Source organism: Phalacrocorax aristotelis, chromosome 2 (genome assembly GCF_949628215.1).
Source record: "Phalacrocorax aristotelis chromosome 2, bGulAri2.1, whole genome shotgun sequence".
Lineage (NCBI taxonomy): Eukaryota > Metazoa > Chordata > Aves > Suliformes > Phalacrocoracidae > Phalacrocorax > Phalacrocorax aristotelis.
The window spans coordinates 38,517,173-38,534,793 of NC_134277.1; the positions used below are offsets into that span (position 1 = coordinate 38,517,173).

At 43.5% G+C, this 17,621-nt stretch overlaps 1 protein-coding gene across 2 annotated transcripts in view; it reads left to right on the forward strand.

Annotated features, from left to right (window-relative positions):
* CREB5 (cAMP responsive element binding protein 5) overlaps window positions 1-16,804 on the forward strand; it is a 257,654-nt gene extending 240,850 nt beyond the window's left edge. For both annotated transcript variants that reach the window (XM_075083142.1, XM_075083143.1), the window contains 4 exons: window positions 4,505-4,828; window positions 11,560-11,787; window positions 12,811-12,919; window positions 14,085-16,804. In XM_075083142.1, coding sequence (XP_074939243.1) covers window positions 4,505-4,828; window positions 11,560-11,787; window positions 12,811-12,919; window positions 14,085-14,248 — 825 coding nt within the window. In that variant the 3' untranslated portion in view covers window positions 14,249-16,804. The remainder of the gene's footprint in view (window positions 1-4,504; window positions 4,829-11,559; window positions 11,788-12,810; window positions 12,920-14,084) is intronic.
* Window positions 16,805-17,621: the final 817 nt, after the last annotated feature.

Genomic DNA, 17,621 nt, shown 5'->3' on the forward strand with positions numbered 1-17,621 from the left:
GTCATATTCCATCTGCCTACAGGGGTCTGATATAATCTCCTGATAAGAATATACCAGACATTAAGCTGATACTACAGCTGGTCTTGTCTCTTCTCTAATTTAGTGAGATGTGAGCATGCAGACAAGAAGGGGAAGAGAGGTTTTTTCTGAGTGCAGCAATGCATACTTATTCAGAACAATTCAATCCTATTCAAAACCAGCATTCCATGTCTGTCCCAACCTAAAATTCAGCTGGATGATATAACAGCTTATTGTTTGATACAAGCACGGACCACTCAGGTAATAACATCTGTAAAACTGGAGGAGATTTTTGTCATTTCTCCACTGAAGAATAAATGGGAGAAAGTTGTAGTTTGTTGTCATAAACAGATTATTACATATAATATTTATAGCCTGTTGTACTATAAATATAACATGCTAGAAATGCTATAAATATTTATATATATAGGAAAAGCCCCGAATTATTTGAGCTTTAGGTGTGGGAAAAGCAATCTCCAAATTTTTATTTATCCTTTTTTTCCTTCTTCTAACAAACTGGAAAAAATGTCTGTTTTCCAGTAGCAATTCTGGAGAAAGAAAGGTGGGACAAAAACCAAGACAGCCTTGAAATACACGTCATGATAGGGAAAAATTAGAAAGCAGCAAGATCCTGAACTGCAGAAGTATTAGGGAAGCTGATATTATTTTTCATTAATTATTTCAAATGCTTTTAGCCCATTTTTGGAAGACTTAGGGTTTGCTTACAGATATTCAGTGAATAAATTATGATCTATGTTGATAAAAGGAAACATCAAGCAATTCACTGCACCATGCCATCAGACTTTAGATGGAGGAAGCACAGTGAAAACTGTCTGTTTCAAAAAAATCCAGTATTCCAGCTACAATGATAACTTCTTTGAGGGGATAACTTCATATGACATTCAATGGGATGGCTTCAGAGTGCATGTGTCAGTCAGGGGTATTACCATGATCAACAGTACAGGCAACGCAACACCTACTCCTGTGGAGTACTAATATCCACTGTTTCTATTTCTTCCTAAGCATCAAAGATGAGGGTTTATGTGCCTCTGGCTTCCTGTAGGATCAAAAGGGAATTTTCTGTATTCACTTGATCAGAGGCAAAGCAGGCTGTTCTCTGTGAAAGATTTCTGATGTTGTCTGCGTCACTGACAGCCATTAATGGAAATGTCAAGATCGAGTGGAAATCAGCTGTAACCGATGTCGGTCACTATGTTACTTCGATGAAATAATAAAAATAATAAGTGTGGGCCAAAAGCCAGGTAAGACGAACACCTGCATTTCCTCTTGGCTTGAGGTCGGTGGGGATTTTTTAGAAAATTGCACTATAAAAGGAAGAGAAGAGGGATTGTGCCCTAAAAAACACTGCTACTGATGTTAGCAGAAGTTTCAGGGTTTGATGAGAGCAGATCTGAGTAGCAAGTCCTCTGTTTCAGCCCCAGTTTGTGAACTGCCAGGTACCCACAGGCTCTGGTGAAGTCAGTCACACAGTTCCTGAAAACCTGAACAGCCACAGGATCAGGTCCTGGGTCATCGTTTCATTCTAGAGGGGATTTGCTAATGTAGTCAGTCCAGTAAGCTCAATTTTATGCCATCGCATTTTATTTGACACTAAACTGAAACAGCTGTTTGCAATTAGGACACATAAAAAGAACAATAACAAAAATGCAGTCTGCCCTTCCAGCTCTACACATACTCAATGCAACGAGTTCACCAAGTTCTGGTGATTTTCCCTCCCTGTGCTCTAACTAAAACATCCAAAGCAATTGATCTTACTGAAGACCAAACAACAAAAAAAATGTTTATCGTTCCCCAAATGCTTCTGATGGGCAGCAGCGACTGGTAATGGAAGATAAACTTTGCTCCGGGTGTGCGTGCAGGCAGGGCTTTCGCTGCTGCGGAGCTGATCTAAGCACGAAGTTGAAGCTGGGCAATGGCTGTTGCTGTGCTGGGACAGGATGAGGTAGAGAGCTGGTTTCTTACCAGGACTGGGATCCAGGGCAGCTGGCCCACCCTCCCATTGGGAACAGTGAACAAGGAGATTGTAAAATACACAGACCAAATGGAAATGACCCCTATTGACTGAAACCAGCTGCATGTCAGACCTCTCACTGTCTCTCTTGATTTGCTATCTCAAATAAATGGATGTGGTAGAAGGGGCTATGGAAAGAAAACAAAATAATTTATGCTCCTTGAAGTCTCGCCACACTAATAAGCCACAGTTTTTACAGCTGAAAAAAAAAAATGTTTATTCGCAGATTAAGTTTTTCCCTCTTTTTTTTTTTTTTTTTGGCTTTGAAAATCTGCAGTTTAGAATAAGACATGCTGTAGTTCAGTTTCAGAAGTCTTTGACAAATATCGCGTTGGTAGATTTTGTTGGGTATTCATCACATAAAACTGCTGGCTAATGAGAGCTTGGGGTTTTTTTTGCATTTTGATTCAGAAAACAAAGTTACGACAGCTTTTGTTGGTGCTTTGGCTTAGATCTGCATGGTGGCTCAGCCCTGTGAAAAAGGTCGTAGCAAGTTTTGAAGAAGAATGACGTGCAGAATGACTTGACTTATTCATGTGTTGCTTTCCTTATTTTTCCTAATACGCTGCTGGGTAACACCAGTTATTATGAGCATTGTGAAGAGCTGCTTGCAGTAACCAGGGTAGCACTTGAATTTGGAAACATTAAGGACGACAGCTGCTCAAATCCTCCATTTTATACCCAGGTTGGGTTACTGCTATTTATGTTAGATTGAGCTCCTTTATGACTTTAGAGGTAGTGAAGGAGGTATTTAACTTAACTGTCACAGTTGCCTTGATCTCTTTTTGAGAAGATCATCAGGTTGTGATGCATACCATAATGCAGTCATGGTTTAATAGGCTTTCTTAAGGAAACTTCTTAAAAAAGTCATCAGTCTAGTTTTCCTTCACACAAACTGAGGCATTGATGTGTTTTGCAAATATATCTTTTCTCTTATTTTAGTCTTGTTCAGCCAATTGATTGTGAAATAAGCCACCAGATTTCAATTAATGTATCTATTAGAGTGTCTTGGTGGAATGACCTTCATGGAGTCTACAAAAACATGTGGGGTACAAAAATTTGAGGATGATAATTTGAATTGACCCTGATACTTCTTTTTGTCTTCCACAACCTTCTTTTTCTTTCTTTAATATTTTTCTTTTTCTCCTTAAAAATTTGTTTCTTCCTCACTCTCAGGTACGTACACAAACATGATGGGGTAGCACCTTTGAGCAGGTTCTGAGTGTCCTACAAGTCACCCTCTTTGCTTTGAAGACAAAACGAAAATGCAGCTCAGTCAGGTCATTGCTTCTCCACTGGCAGATTTTAGCTGTGCTGGCTTCTAGGATCTTCTGACCATCATCTGTGACCCACAGATACTGCTAGGGGAAAAGGCACACCTCTGTTCCTCGTACCACTGCTGTTTCTTGCTGGCTGTCCTATAGGTGGCATCTCTTACTGATGAGCTATCTGCTATTCCTGATATCCTCTGTCTGGTTAATGAATTATGAGCTAGTTGTTGGGTTATTCAGATCATGCTAGTCTGGTAGTGGCATCAAGTGATACTGTGGACCTCCTTCTCTCCATTTTTATCTTACCAAGTTTTGTTGACTAATTACTTGCATTAGTGAATTAGTGAGAGTAAACCAAGCTTACGCTGACTTCTTCAAAAATGTAAAGAGGTCAAGTGGTCTTGGGTGGCTGCCTGTAGTCCAGAACGTGGCGGACATTCCCATTGCCCTTTCGTGGTGTTCAGGTAAAAGTGAACGAATCCCATTGATATGGTGAGTTTTGCCCTGGTTAGGACACCAGAGCCCAATCCAGTGACCCTACAAAACCTGAGGAGTACAAAACAGAGAGAGGGATTAGCATGTGATAACAACACAGCAGACATTTGAACTTTCCAGCAAAGAGGATCAGGCTGAGGCCACTATCATTATTTTCCTCTTTCTGATGAAAGACCAGGATGGGTGCTTATACAACTGTAGAATATAGTTGAACCTGAATTTGAAAAAAATGTCAATGCAGTATATTTGTCAATGAGTCTTTTAAATAATATCTGTCGTAAAAACAAGAGGGGAACTTTGTTTCACCTTTATTTTAATCAGACTTTCCATTTTAAAAGTTGTAAGAATACAAGCTTGATGAAGCTAATGCTACTGAGCTGGCCAAAGAGAAAAGGATGAGAGCCAGTTATTTTTCCTCAGCAGCACAGTAGGAAATGTGTTACTGTTAATTTTCAGTTCAGATGTTTATATCTTTACATACTTACAGTGGAAAACTAGATTAGAGCCCAAGAATATGTTCATTCTCAAACAGAAATAAGATGCCTTTTATCAAGGGAACAGCAGGAAAAGAACAAAATAGATCTCAAAACACAGGACAAGGCACCATTTCTACAACAGTAGAAATCTTATTCTGATTGCTCAGATCATTATGCATGAATGTTCAATTTTCTGTCTTGTTCTATTTCAGAGACTGAAGGCAGCATTGACTCATCATCCTGCCGCCATGTCGAACGGGAATATGAACACCATGGGCCATATGATGGAAATGATGAGCTCGCGGCAGGACCAGACACCACACCATCATATGCACTCACATCCTCATCAGCACCAGACGCTGCCACCTCATCACTCGTACCCACATCAGCACCAGCATCCAGCGCACCATCCTCATCCTCAGCCTCATCACCAGCAGAATCATCCCCATCACCACTCCCACTCACACCTTCACGCTCACCCGGCACATCACCAGACCTCGCCGCACCCCCCACTGCACTCAGGCGGACAAGCACAGGTAGACCTTCATGCCATGCTGCATCTCTGAGATTTGATGTTATGTGGAGATAACGCCTGATCCCTGTATTGTTTCTTCTTGCACACATCTTGTTAGATACAAGACCCTCGGGCTAGTCATAAATGTCTGCTACTGGTGGTGGGGAAACGCAAACTTTATTCAGAAAATGGACTGAAGCAACAACTCGTTTTACTGCTTAATTTGCTAGATATTTGTAATATCTTAATAAGTAGCTCCAAGGTTTTTCAGTGCTCTGAGCTCTGCAAATTGCCACATATCTTTTTATGGACGAGGTATATTATGGAGATTAGCATATTATATATGTTGCTTAATGTGCTTGAACCTAAAATTCTCAGGCTAAGATTTAAAGAGCTGTATGTGCTCTACCTGCAGAAATACACAGCACTTTACTTTAGTGAATTAAAATGGCACTGGTGGGTGTCTGGGTGTGTGTGTGTGTTTTTGGGACTGTAGATAGTAGAGGTAGCTTTAAGGTAAGATACATTGGCTGAGAGGAAGAGAAGAAAGGATACAGACCCTGTGAAGGGGATAGCAGCCCCCAGCTGCCGAGTATGAGAGAAAGCCAAGATTAGCTAGGGGTGTGGGCAAGAGTTGGTGGACATTGTGACAGGAGAAAAAGATGATGAAACCAGTCCAAGGAGAGACATTTAAACCAGGAAGGCAATTCTGGTTTGGATTCAGGCAATGAGAATTCAGGGAAGGTCTCCATTGAATGAGATGAAGGTCTCAGATTTTGGACCAGGTATATTGGCTAGTGAGCACAGACTTTAGCAGAGTCATTTTTAAGAGGAATTCTATTAATGTCTTAAGATGATAGGCTTCTGCACCAGATTGTTCAAGAAAAATAAAGCTCTGGGGCCAGTGGCTGTTACATGTCAGGTCAGGGGAACAAATTTAAGGAGGACAAGCAGGCAGTGCATAGAATGAAGCAAAGAGGGGTGCCAGCCATAAGAAGTTCAATCTGTGAAGTATTGTGTTGCTTGCAAATACCTTTTAGACAAGCTCTTTGAAAACATTAAAGAAAATTAGAGGATTTGGCTGACATCCCAGTGTCCCACAACATTAACTATTTACTAACATCTAGCTTTATTACTGCAGAGGCTGCAAGCACATCGGATTTCCCTAAAGCATTTGCTAATGTAAAATGAATTGTCAGCTTTAGAGAAACAGTCTAAATAAGAGAGCAGCAGACTCCCCTGTGAGAAGATGTCCAGAGCTTTCCTAAGTTTAGTTCAGTTTTTACTTTGTGAATTAAATTATTTTCCCATCTGTTAATGAGTTATTTTCCTTAGAGTTGTTTAAAAACTCCAATAAAAAGACATTATCTCGTAACAGAGAAACGAAAAGTAACCTGATGGCTGGCTTGGAGATCCATGAGAGAGTAAGGATGAAGTTGTGCTTAGCAGACTGAGGACCCCATTGATGAGATGAAGGAAGTCACTTAACCTCTCTGAGGCTTTTAAACAAGGGCAATAATACTGAGACCTCACTGAGGGGTTGGGGATAAACATGTTAATCCAGGTGAGGGAGTCAGATACCACGGTACGGAGCGCCGCTGCAGAACATCCATATTACCACTTTTAACAGGTGAGGAGAAAACAGCTACAAGAGAAAACAAACCTCCCAAGTTTAAGAACAAGACATCAGCCAATGAGCCAGTATCCTACAGAACAGAATAAAACAGACCGTAGAATAGACTGTTTCAGTTGGAAGGGACCTACAACAGTCCTCTAGTCCAACTGCCTGACCAATTCAGGGCTGACCAAGTTAAAGCATGTTACTAAGGCCATTGTCCAAATGCCTCTTGAACACTGACAGGCTTGGGGCATTGACCACCTCTCTAGGAAGCCTGTTCCAGTGTTTGACCACTCTCTCAGTAAAGAAATGCTTCCTAATGTCCAGTCTAAGCCTCCCCCGCGCAGCTTTAAGCCATTCCCACACATCCTATCACTGGATTCCAGGGAGAAGAGCTCAGCACCCCCCTCTCCACTTCCCCTCCTCAGGAAGCTGTAGAGAGCAACGAGGTCACCCCTCAGTGTCCTTTTCTCCAAACTAGACAAACCCAGAGTCCTCAGCTGCTCCTCACAGAACATGCCTTCCAGCCCTTTCACCAGATTTGTTGCCCTCCTCTGGATGCATTCAAGGACCTTCACATCCTTCTTAAATGGTGGGGCCCAGAACTGCACACAGTACTCCAGGTGAGGCTGCACCAATGCTGAATACAGCAGATTAATCACCTGTTTTCATCAGCTGGTTACGCTGTGTTTGATGACCCCAGGATGTGTTTTGCCCTCTTGGCTGCCAGGGCACACTGCTGACTCATACTGAGCCTGCTGTCGACCAGCACCCCCAGATCCCTTTCTGCAGGGCTGCTCTCCAGCCACTCATCTCCCAATTTATACTTGTGCCCGGTGTTACTCTGTCTTAGGTGCAGAATATAGCATTTCAACTTGTGAGATTTCATGCCATTGATAATTGCCCAATGCTCCAATCTATCTAGATCCTTCTGCAAAGCCACTCATCCCTCAAAATAGTCAACAGCACCTCCCAGTTTGGTACCATCAGCAAACTTGCTAATGGTGTTCAGTCCAGATCATTGATAAATTAACAGAACTGTCCTTAGAATTGAGCCCTGAGGAGCACCACTGGTGACCAGACGCCAGCTAGATGTAGCCCCATTCACTACAACCCTTTGAGATCTGCCCTTCAGCCAGTTCTTCACCAAGCGCACTGTGAACCTGCTCACTTCACAGCTGAACAACTTGTCCAGAGGGATGCTGTGAGGGACAGTACAAAAGCCTTACTAAAATCCAGAAAATCTACATCCACCACCTTCCCTTCATCCCCTAGATGAGTGACCTTATCATGGAAGGATAGCAAATTAGTTAAACAGGACCTTCCCTTTGTGAACTCATGTTGACTGTGCCTGATGATTGCATTGTTCTTCAAAAGCCTTTCAATAGTACCTAGTATAATCTTCTTCATAATTTTTCCAGTAACTGAGGTTAGGCTAAGAGGTCTGTAGTTCCCTGGGTCTTCCTTCATGTCCTTTTTGTAGATTGGAATAATGTTGGCTAGCTTCCAGTCAGTAAGGACCTCCCCAGACTCCTAAGACTTTCAGTAGATTATCGAGAGGGGTCCTGCCATAACATCCACCTCTTCCTCTTAACTTCTGTGCTGCCGAAGACAGGCTTGTGTCATGCCAGTTAGGACAGCCTTGACTCCTTGTGCTTTGTATTCGCTGTTAGCTAGGCACCCTGAAAGATTCGCAGGCAGGCAAGAAGCAATATGGGCACCAGGGTAGGTGGGCTGACTGACAGGCAGAAAGCTATGTCAGATTCAGTCCAGTCTTGAGCCAGGCCCGCAGTCAGACGAACTTTGTCATTCACGGCATGGCACTGGAGGCAATGGGTCCCATCAGGGATCAAAGAGGTCTTCACCTTGTCCATAGGTGTAAGTGTCACCCAGAGGAAGGGAACAGAGGGTGACGGCTGACAAGGCTGAGCAGGACTTCTAGGGTCGGCATTTTCCCCAGGCAGCAGAGCTCTTGCTGCACGCCTGCTCCCATGGTGGGAAGGCAATAGTGACTTCTGAACAGATGCATTAGTGGGGAGAAAAGAAGGGTTTGCTGAGTAATAACCACATGGTTATTACTTTCTAAGCTCATCTATAGTCCCCATGGTAATGGCCTCTTTGGGGGTCAGATTGCTCCAGCAGATGTTAATTTTATGGTGCATTTTACTAATTATTAGCCTCCTTATTCTTCTGAGCCAGATTCTTCCATTCCAAACCACCTGCCAAATGACAGCATGGTCCATGCCGCTGTGAGCTGTGTACTCCCATGCTGAGACTGTTGTTATTCTTCTACACCACACCCTTCTGTAACGTCAGAATTCTTTTCCTGCTTTTTAGCTACCATTCTGGTACACAGGAGCCCAATGAATTATACTTTCGTAGAATGAATGAACGGGTATTAGTTTTGTAGTAAGTTGCAAAGAACAGATAGAAGGATTGGATCAAGCATAAAAGTAGAAATCACATTCTATAGGTATCTTTCTGAGAAGAGAGATATTTTATCAAGATATAGCTGTTTTGCCTCAACTGCAACAAAAATGACACGATTATTCTAGCGATGGTCTCATGAAGGTTTCTTCATATCAAACTTGCCGGAGTGATAGCTTAAGCAGAGTAGGGGTTTGGATGTTGTTTCATTCTGTTAGCTGTCCTGTGTTTGTCTTCATTATGGATATGTGATTAGTATCCTCTAAAAAAAAATATTAATTTCAGTTCTAATATATGTTCATTTTCTTTCTTATGTCCCTAGGCAGGGCAACGAAATCCTGCTAGAGAATGATGCTTAGACGGTTACTAAAATATAACCTAACAGATTTCAGGGTTAAGAGCTATCTAATAAGAGTCAGTTAATTATCCCACACGACATTATTAGTGACGTAATGGCAACCTTTATAATGAATATCTGCCAGAGATAGAGAGAAGATTTTGTTGTTCTGAAAATACGCTCCGACTGCCCAAAGACTGGCTGCTACATTCTGAAAACAAAATGACTCACTAGTTATTCAGGAGAAAATGACCATATGCGGGGAAAGAGAAAAAGAAAAACTCTATAGTTACTTTTTTCTGCCTATGTAGCAGATCCAACAGGGAGGGTTAAGAAACAAGAATTTTTAATGCTGGATGAAAAAGGAAAGAAATGGGATAAGGAAAGCATTTCATGTCCAGGAACATAACATAAATAACAAATCTTTGAAGTCCCGAAAGGTGTTGTATGTGAGAAAATGAAAGGCCTTTGATGAGATGTTGACATTAAAAGGGATCTCTGAGGCCTCTGCACTCAGACATCTTGCTAAAGAGGCAGAGTGCCTGGCCCCGGTGGACGGGGAGCAGCTGGCGTCCCTCGGCAGCGATCTCCCGGAGGCAGTCTGGGGATGTTGGCGGCAGGGACAGGGACAGTGGCTGGTGGTCCTCTGCGGTGCTGACGGCTGCAGCCTCTGCAGCTGCCATGGCCCTGGGACTCCAACCCCCACTGTGGACAGAGGGTTGGATATTTTAACCGTGAGCATTCAGGCTTAATACAAGTTGAAATTTTAAAATCTGTCAGAATATGCAGGGTGGCTTATTTATTTTTAGAAAGTTATATTTTAAAAAACATTTTTGTGCTCCTATGAGAGATTCCCTGACTGTGCAACGTACGGCTGGGAATAAATTTGGCTTTATGCAAAAAGCGTTATCAGATGCACAGAATAATTACACATAAAATTTCCACTTTAATTGACACAATTCAGCTGGGGGAGGGAGCAAACTCCTCTTCACAGTTTGTGGCAAGATTCTAGACAGAAAGCCACCTCGCAAGATGATAGTATCATTTTAATTGAGACAGACAGAGGTGTTAGGCAAACACATGTTAATTGCCGCAATTGAAATTCAGGGCTCAGTCTGACAAAGCGCTGAGTACGTCCACTCCCTGGAGTCAAAAGGAAGCACCTTGGAGGTTTGGGCCTTTGCCAGAACAAGAGGGTTACTTTTGAGTCAACAATTCAGGTTTCCAGACTTTTCCAGACTGTACCAGAGCAGCGGCAGCAACCTGAGCAGCTGCAGCGGCTCCTGCTGCACGCAAGCAATGGGACGCGTGGGTTGGGCTCCCAAGCCCTGAGCACAGCCCAGAGCCCTGTGGCCTGGGCACCATGGAGAGGCAGGAAAGCAATCCAAAAGCTGGCTATTCCCAGGCAGCTGAACCTTAAGTCTGATGCTGGTTCCTGACAGGCACGTGGGCGTATGTTTCATCTGCCCAGGAGTTAGAGCACAGACTATGTGGGGCTGCCCCCACCACGCACCTTTTCTGTAATGGCATGGGCCAGTTACTCTCAGGAGCAGGATCAATACTCTCCTGGCATTGAAAAAGCATAAATACATACTTTTGCCATAGTTTTGTAGCAGCAGGACTGGATGTGGCATGTCTCTGCTGTCAAAGCCAGGCTGCTGAAAAAAAGGGCCTACAGCATCCATGGGGGTTAAATGGCAATTCCTGAGAAGGGGAATATCGCTTCTCCATGCAGTGCAGGGATACCAAAATACAAGTTTGAGTTCAGGTACCTAAATCCTTTCCTTTGCTCCCAGCTGAGGGGCACCAAGGTCTGCTGGCCTTGCACAGTCCCAGCCCACAGCTTCCCAGTTCCACTCAGGTGCAAAGAGCACTGCAGCTCCCATCTCCAGAGGTGGTAAAGTGCGAGACAGAGCTGGAGTAGCTTGTGAAATAGAAATGTCCTAAAATTTTGGAGGCATTTTAAAAAAAAAAAAAAAAAGAAAGAAAGAAGAAGAGAGACAGAAATGAGGCCCCTACAGTCTTCTGCTTTGATTAAAACAGTTGCTGAGAGAAACCTGACATTTCATGTTTGAAATAGGTGGTGGCAGAGAAAGTACCTAAGTGAAATGTTTTTAATAACTGTAAGGGGAAAAATATTTTCCCTACTAACATTCAGAGGATCGTTTCAAAAAAATCTCCCCTTTGACCACGGCAAGGATCTGCCAGCAACTAATTTCAGTGGCATCTGGCGCAGCTCTTCGACTTGCGCCTGTTGCAGACCTCACCGGGGAGCAGGGCAAGCATGTGAGATTTCCCTTCCCCTTTCAGCATCCCTCTCCGTAACTTTTCCCCCTCACTACCCCCTGCCAAACCTCTTGTTCCTCGCCAGGTTTCGCCAGCGGCGCAGCAGATGCAGCCCACGCAGACGATACAGCCACCGCAGCCGACTGGAGGTCGCCGGAGGAGGGTGGTGGACGAAGACCCGGATGAGAGGAGACGGAAATTTCTGGAAAGGAACCGAGCTGCCGCCACGCGCTGCAGACAGAAGAGGAAGGTCTGGGTGATGTCACTGGAAAAGAAAGCAGAAGAGCTCACCCAGACAAACATGCAGCTTCAGGTGCGAGCCACTGTCTGTGCCCCCGAGAACACAGAGGGGCTCTTTGTGCTCAGAGGGGCTGGCGGTGCCGGCGGGCCCTCACCGCCTTCAGGGCTGCCCCCGCACAGCCGGCTCCTAGCAGGAGCACCGGCATAATCAAAGTCGATTAATCAAGATGTGTGTGCTTCAATTAAAGAAATAATTGCATTTTAGTGGGATAAGCCAGGAAAAAGCTGTCTTGGGATTTAGAAGCCTTCGCTAGACGGAGTTGTATTTATTTTCTTTTCTTGTCACTGCTTTTTGTGGGGAATTTTTTTTTTTTTTGAAGTGCCATTAACTTGTCTGTAAAAGACTTCTTCAGAGTAGGGCATGTATCTAAACCTTCATTCAAAGACAGCAAGATAGGAGTGCAAATAGATCGGTCTACCAGTGAGGAAAAGAATGAAGTGGATGGATGAAAATACCCTGAATTAATATAACAAAAGCCCTCCTTATGGTGAGCACAGTACTTCTGCCCCATCCAGAGGTGGGCCTGTGTGCTGCCAAGAGCAGAAAGACCATTTGCACAATGGCACTCCCCCAAAACACACTCCCCCAAAACAGAGAGGTGTGAGAAGCACCCAGGCGCCGGCTGTAGCGGAGCTGTAGGTGACATGCTGTAGGTGACAGCAGCCCTGCCACCACACTGCCCAGCATGGCAGGCTGCCATTTCCCCCGACAGGTCTGGCCCCTGCCTTGATGCAGACAGCCAGAGTATTTCCCAGACAGATTAAAAACACTGCCTGAAGTATCTCTGGTGCTGTGAAGGCTTAGTTTTCTTGTCAGTTTATATCATCAAATCTGGAACCCAAATTCCCTTCAGAAGACGTTATAAAACAATGTAATGGACAAATGTTAACATAAACCCAGTACACGAGCACTGAGTACCATTTCTGCTCAGTCCTTCTGGAGCTGTGGAGCAGTGTCTGTGTTCTTGGGTTTAAACTTTGCAGAAGAGCCTGGCTTCAGCTTTGTGGCAAACCAAACTCTCTCTTTCTTTTCTAGAATGAGGTTTCCATGCTGAAAAATGAGGTAGCACAGCTGAAACAGTTATTGTTAACACATAAAGACTGTCCGATAACAGCTATGCAGAAAGAATCGCAAGGATATCTAAGTAAGTAGCTGGTATATTTGCACAGTCTCCACACTCCTCACAGGAAAGCAAAGTTTCTCATTCTTCCGTTCAGAACCCATTCTTGGTCTTATTTTCACTTGAACCTGTCTTCTCAAACATCATCTGAAACATCCGATCTCCTGCCCTTATTTATCCAGCCCTGCTCAAACCCAAAAAAGCCCTGGTTTGCATCCCACACAGCAGAGCTAGCCTTCCCCACCCCTCCCTTCGGCAAGGAGATGCACGCAGATGGACCCTCGCTCCCCTGTGGAGGATCCCGCTTGAACTCACAGCTCCAAACCTGCAAGAGTCCTCCTGGGCACAGCACTGCCAGCACCTTAAAATAACTCTCAAAAGGAAAGTTAAAAAGGAAAGCATTACAGTCCCCTCCAGCGAAAATGGTACTGTGCTCTGACAGTGGCACAGACCAGGCATGGCGCAGGTTTTCCAGGTTTGTTAACTCTTTTTAAACCCTCCCATTAATTTTTTTTTTCAAAAAATCTCATCTAATGGAGACATTGAATCGATTGTGTCCAGTTGCATTTTACTAGTGTGGTAATTTAGGGACAAATTCTTTGCTTGGCTCTAGAATGGCGCAGAAGAGCCTCAGGGTTAATATTTGCTAAATTGCAGCATTCTCTTAAAATAGAGCTCATTTCTGTCTCCCCTGCATCACTATGCATCTGGCTTTTTAACAGTACTCAAAGAAAAAAAACATAATTGCATTACATGCCTATCAACTGTTGCTTGAATTAGATTTTCTGTGCTGCAGTGCACTGCACTCTAATTTTGATTCCTGCTGGAGCAAATAAAGCATTTAAGCATCCCAACTGATTTTATAGACCTGAAGATATCGAACTTTTTATCCTGACATTAGTTTCATAATCGTTAAGGTCTTGGAGTTTTTTCAAGATCCCAGCCCCTGAAGTCAGGTTGATATCAGAGAAGGTGACTTAAAGAAAATAACAAAAACTACAGAAGATCAAAAGACAGACAGTGTTGGACAACTGTGTGTTTTTAAATCCTGGGACTTGTTTGTGCCTCTGGTTGTTGGTATTGCTGCTGTAGTAATACATTGCTTTTCCAGAGTGTCACCGAGTCTGGGCTTGTTACTGGGATGGATAATTGAATGTGTATTTTCTCTGTCCCCTCATCCCCCACCCAGGTCCCGAGAGCAGTCCTCCCGCGAGCCCGGTCCCAGCTTGCTCCCAGCAGCAAGTCATCCAGCACAACACCATCACGACCTCCTCCTCTGTCAGCGACGTCGTGGGAAGCTCCACTCTCACCCAGCTCGCCAGCCACAGAACAGACATCAACCCCATCCTTTAAAAGTGGTTGATCAGAAACTGCTAGGGGAGTGTGGTAGCGTATCAAAGCGTCCTCTGTGCTAAGAACATTTGCAACTGTAACTCAAGCCTGGAAGATTCCTCAGTTCTTGAAAGACTCTGGCTTTCATTTTTATAGTTATTAAAATGTCTTTTATACTTAGTTACATAAAAGGGAGTTATGCAATTAATATGCTATCAGCTTGAGAAATGCTGTGGTGCTTTCTCCAGTTTTTTTGGTACCAGTTACTTGTTTATAAACCTAACTGTTTCTGTACATAGTCACGTCACGTTTCCTTCTCACCAATCTAGCCTGAAGCCTCAGAAATACAGAGTTGCGTTAAACTGCAGCTTGTTAGCCAATGTGAGGCATGAAAAGTATTAAACAGAGTCATATGTAGGTAACTAGGAGTAATTAGGCTATAAATATAGAGAGAGGGCATCTGCTGACAGCATAATAAAAAATGAGTTAGCATTGTGCTATCAGCAGACCCTGTCTTGCATTCAGAGCCTCTTTCAAAGCGGTGATATAGGATGTGGCTATCAGGACAAAATCAAGCCCAAATAACAAGCTCTTTTGTCTCATCCTCCCCCTTCTCTCTCTTCTACCCTGCCCTTTTTCTCCTCCAGTTATTCTTACACCTTCCTTTTCCCTTCCCAAACCCTTTTCATCCCTCAGCTTATTTTTTTCCTGCTTTTTTTCATTCCAAGGCTTTCTTGCTTCCCTCTCTTTTTCTCAAAGAACGGTGATGAACAAGCAAAAACTTCAAGCCCACCTAAAAACTGTCAGCGCGGCTGCTGCTTTCACTAACTCTTCACCCACAGCTGGGCTGTGCTGAGCTTTTGGCTTTTTAAAAATAGAAATGCTCCTGATTTAGTGTTTTTAATAAACAGCGAAAGGCAAAAGCAGTGCAGCCCCAGGTGAAGCAGGATTGAGGGCCAGCTGTGTTGATGCTAGCAGCCCTGTAAGCTTCTGTGGCACGGTACAGGCATAGCGAGCAACACCTGAGAATCACAGCAATTCTTTTGCACTGCCAGTCATTAACATAGAAAAATCCATGTAGTATATAATAATTCGGAAAAGTTCTATTCCCTAACCCAGTTGTGTTGTTCTCACAATGAAAACTAACAGCCTCAGGTTTCATGGGCTATAAATGAGAAATAAATCAGCCTAACGGTTCTGACCGGTTGGAAAAATGCCATTTTTAAATCCCAAGGAAAGACCTGCTTCTGCAGGCATTCCTTTAAGCATCCACAGTCCGATCCCAAGCTGGCAGAAGCAGTGTAGCTTCACTGACTTTAATGGCACTTAACGCCCGTTTACCGCGGGTAAGGAATTGTCTCATTAACATGCTAAATAATTTTTAGAAGGCGTGCAGCCACTAAAAAGTGCTGCAAGAATGGCAAATCCCGCTGCACTCTGGATAAAACTCAGTCCTGCAAAGAGGGTCTGGAAAAGAGCCTTATGCCACAATTAAGGTTTTTGTTTGGACTCTGGGCCTGCCCCTCAGCGTGACTGATTTGCATCCCCAAGTGGTACCAGTGATTGATGGGAAAATCGGACGGAGATGATGCCAGTTAATTACACTGCCTCGCCGTATATTGGGACCTGATTTTGCTCTCAAATCTGTCAGCGGCAAAACCTCCCGCTGCGTACCCGGGAAGTGGGCTCCGAGCTGGTGATCAATGTTCAAACGTTTTAAGCTGCATCTTTAATAGCAAAAGCTAATTCACGTTATTCCTGGCAAATATTCTAGCTCTGAACACACTTTGTTCTGAAGTTCTCCTCCTCAAAGGCTGTGTCTTTGGTTTTCAGAGGACTTGTGGGTTTTAAAAGGGTGGCTCTTCTCCATGCAGGAGTGAGAGCGAAACAACTGAACCGTGACCCACTATAAGGAGCAGGGCCCGTCTGGAAAGGAAAGCAAAATTCTGAGGATCATTCATTTCTGAATTAGTTCTTATCTTGGTAGCTAACTTTTTATCAGTATTCTTTAACAGCTCGCTTTCCATTTATGCAAATACATTCGAAAGAAGAAGATTTTTAATGTACAGTATAAATCTTGACTTGATTATATAGTCTAAGAACCAAAAAAAATTACGAAAAAATACAAATGTAAAGGATTTTCTATTATATTTTAGACAAACATATACTTTTAAAGTGTTTTAAATACTGAATCTATAATTTTTTTTTTAACCTCCAGTTGTAATAGCTAAATGGTTTTACTTCATCACGGCTCCCAAGGGAACTTTTTTCAAATATGCAGTCAAGCAAAATGTTCCAGCTGAGTATCCACTATGTAAAAAAAAACCAAAAAAGCATTTCCCCTGTGTCTGAATTTCATCATTCACCATGAAAAAGAAAATGCCATCGCAGGGTTAATTTAAAAAACTTTCCCTCTGTATGGGTAGCACTTAAATACATTAAAAAATAAAAATCAAAGTTGTTGGTAATATTAGAATACCCAGTTAAGCTACACTGCACTAAAATTACGGTTTAGCTTCATTTTATTCAGTCTCCTCAATTAAAATATTTAGCTGTTAAACTGAAAGCCTCTACATTAAAAAGAAAAAAAAAAAAGAAAAAAATACAAAAACCTTGCCTAAGTTTTGTTAAATTCAGCAACTTGACAGTTTGACTGATGTGTATTATATATAGCTCAATTATTTCTTTTTTTAATGCTAACTAGGCAAGCCAACCACACATGTTGGCCTAAATGTATAATTACAATGAAATGTCTCCTCTCTATACTATTGGCCTTTAGGTATAATCCTTGCTAGTGATGTGGAAATAAGTAAAGGATGAAAAGCTATTTGCTATTGCTTCTTGTAACTCTGTCGCAGGTTCACAGGCCAAGACAACACGCAGCATATTTATATCGGCTATATCATCGGTAAAAGGACCAACCATACCAGGCACCTTATATTATTCATCAGATTCGCTTCCACATTAAAATGCTTTTGTTTTCCAGGGGAGTGATCCTGCAGCCTTTCCTCAAGCTGCCGGTCCTGCCGGGCACTGGAGGCTGCCTGAGCAAGGGCTGCGGGAGAAGCCCCTGCCTTTCTGTCCCCGGGATGTCCCTCTGCTGCGCAGTCGGTGGCAGCGGCCTTCTGCTGAGCACGTCACTCTAAATGCACTTCCTGGGCCTTTTCCATGGAGAAGAAATCCTGGTTTTCCACGAGCTACTACTGGAGACTGCTCTGCTTTCCTCCTGCTCTGCAAATCCAGCCCGTTGCCAGCCTCGCCGCGCTCTGTGCTCCATCCCGCTGCCGGCAGACGACTTGGACCGCTTCCCTTGCCTGCTCTCCCCGGCGCTCGCAGGGCGGCGAGCCTCAGCCGGCACCTTGCTCAGGAGGAGATATTTCTGTGGACGGCAGAA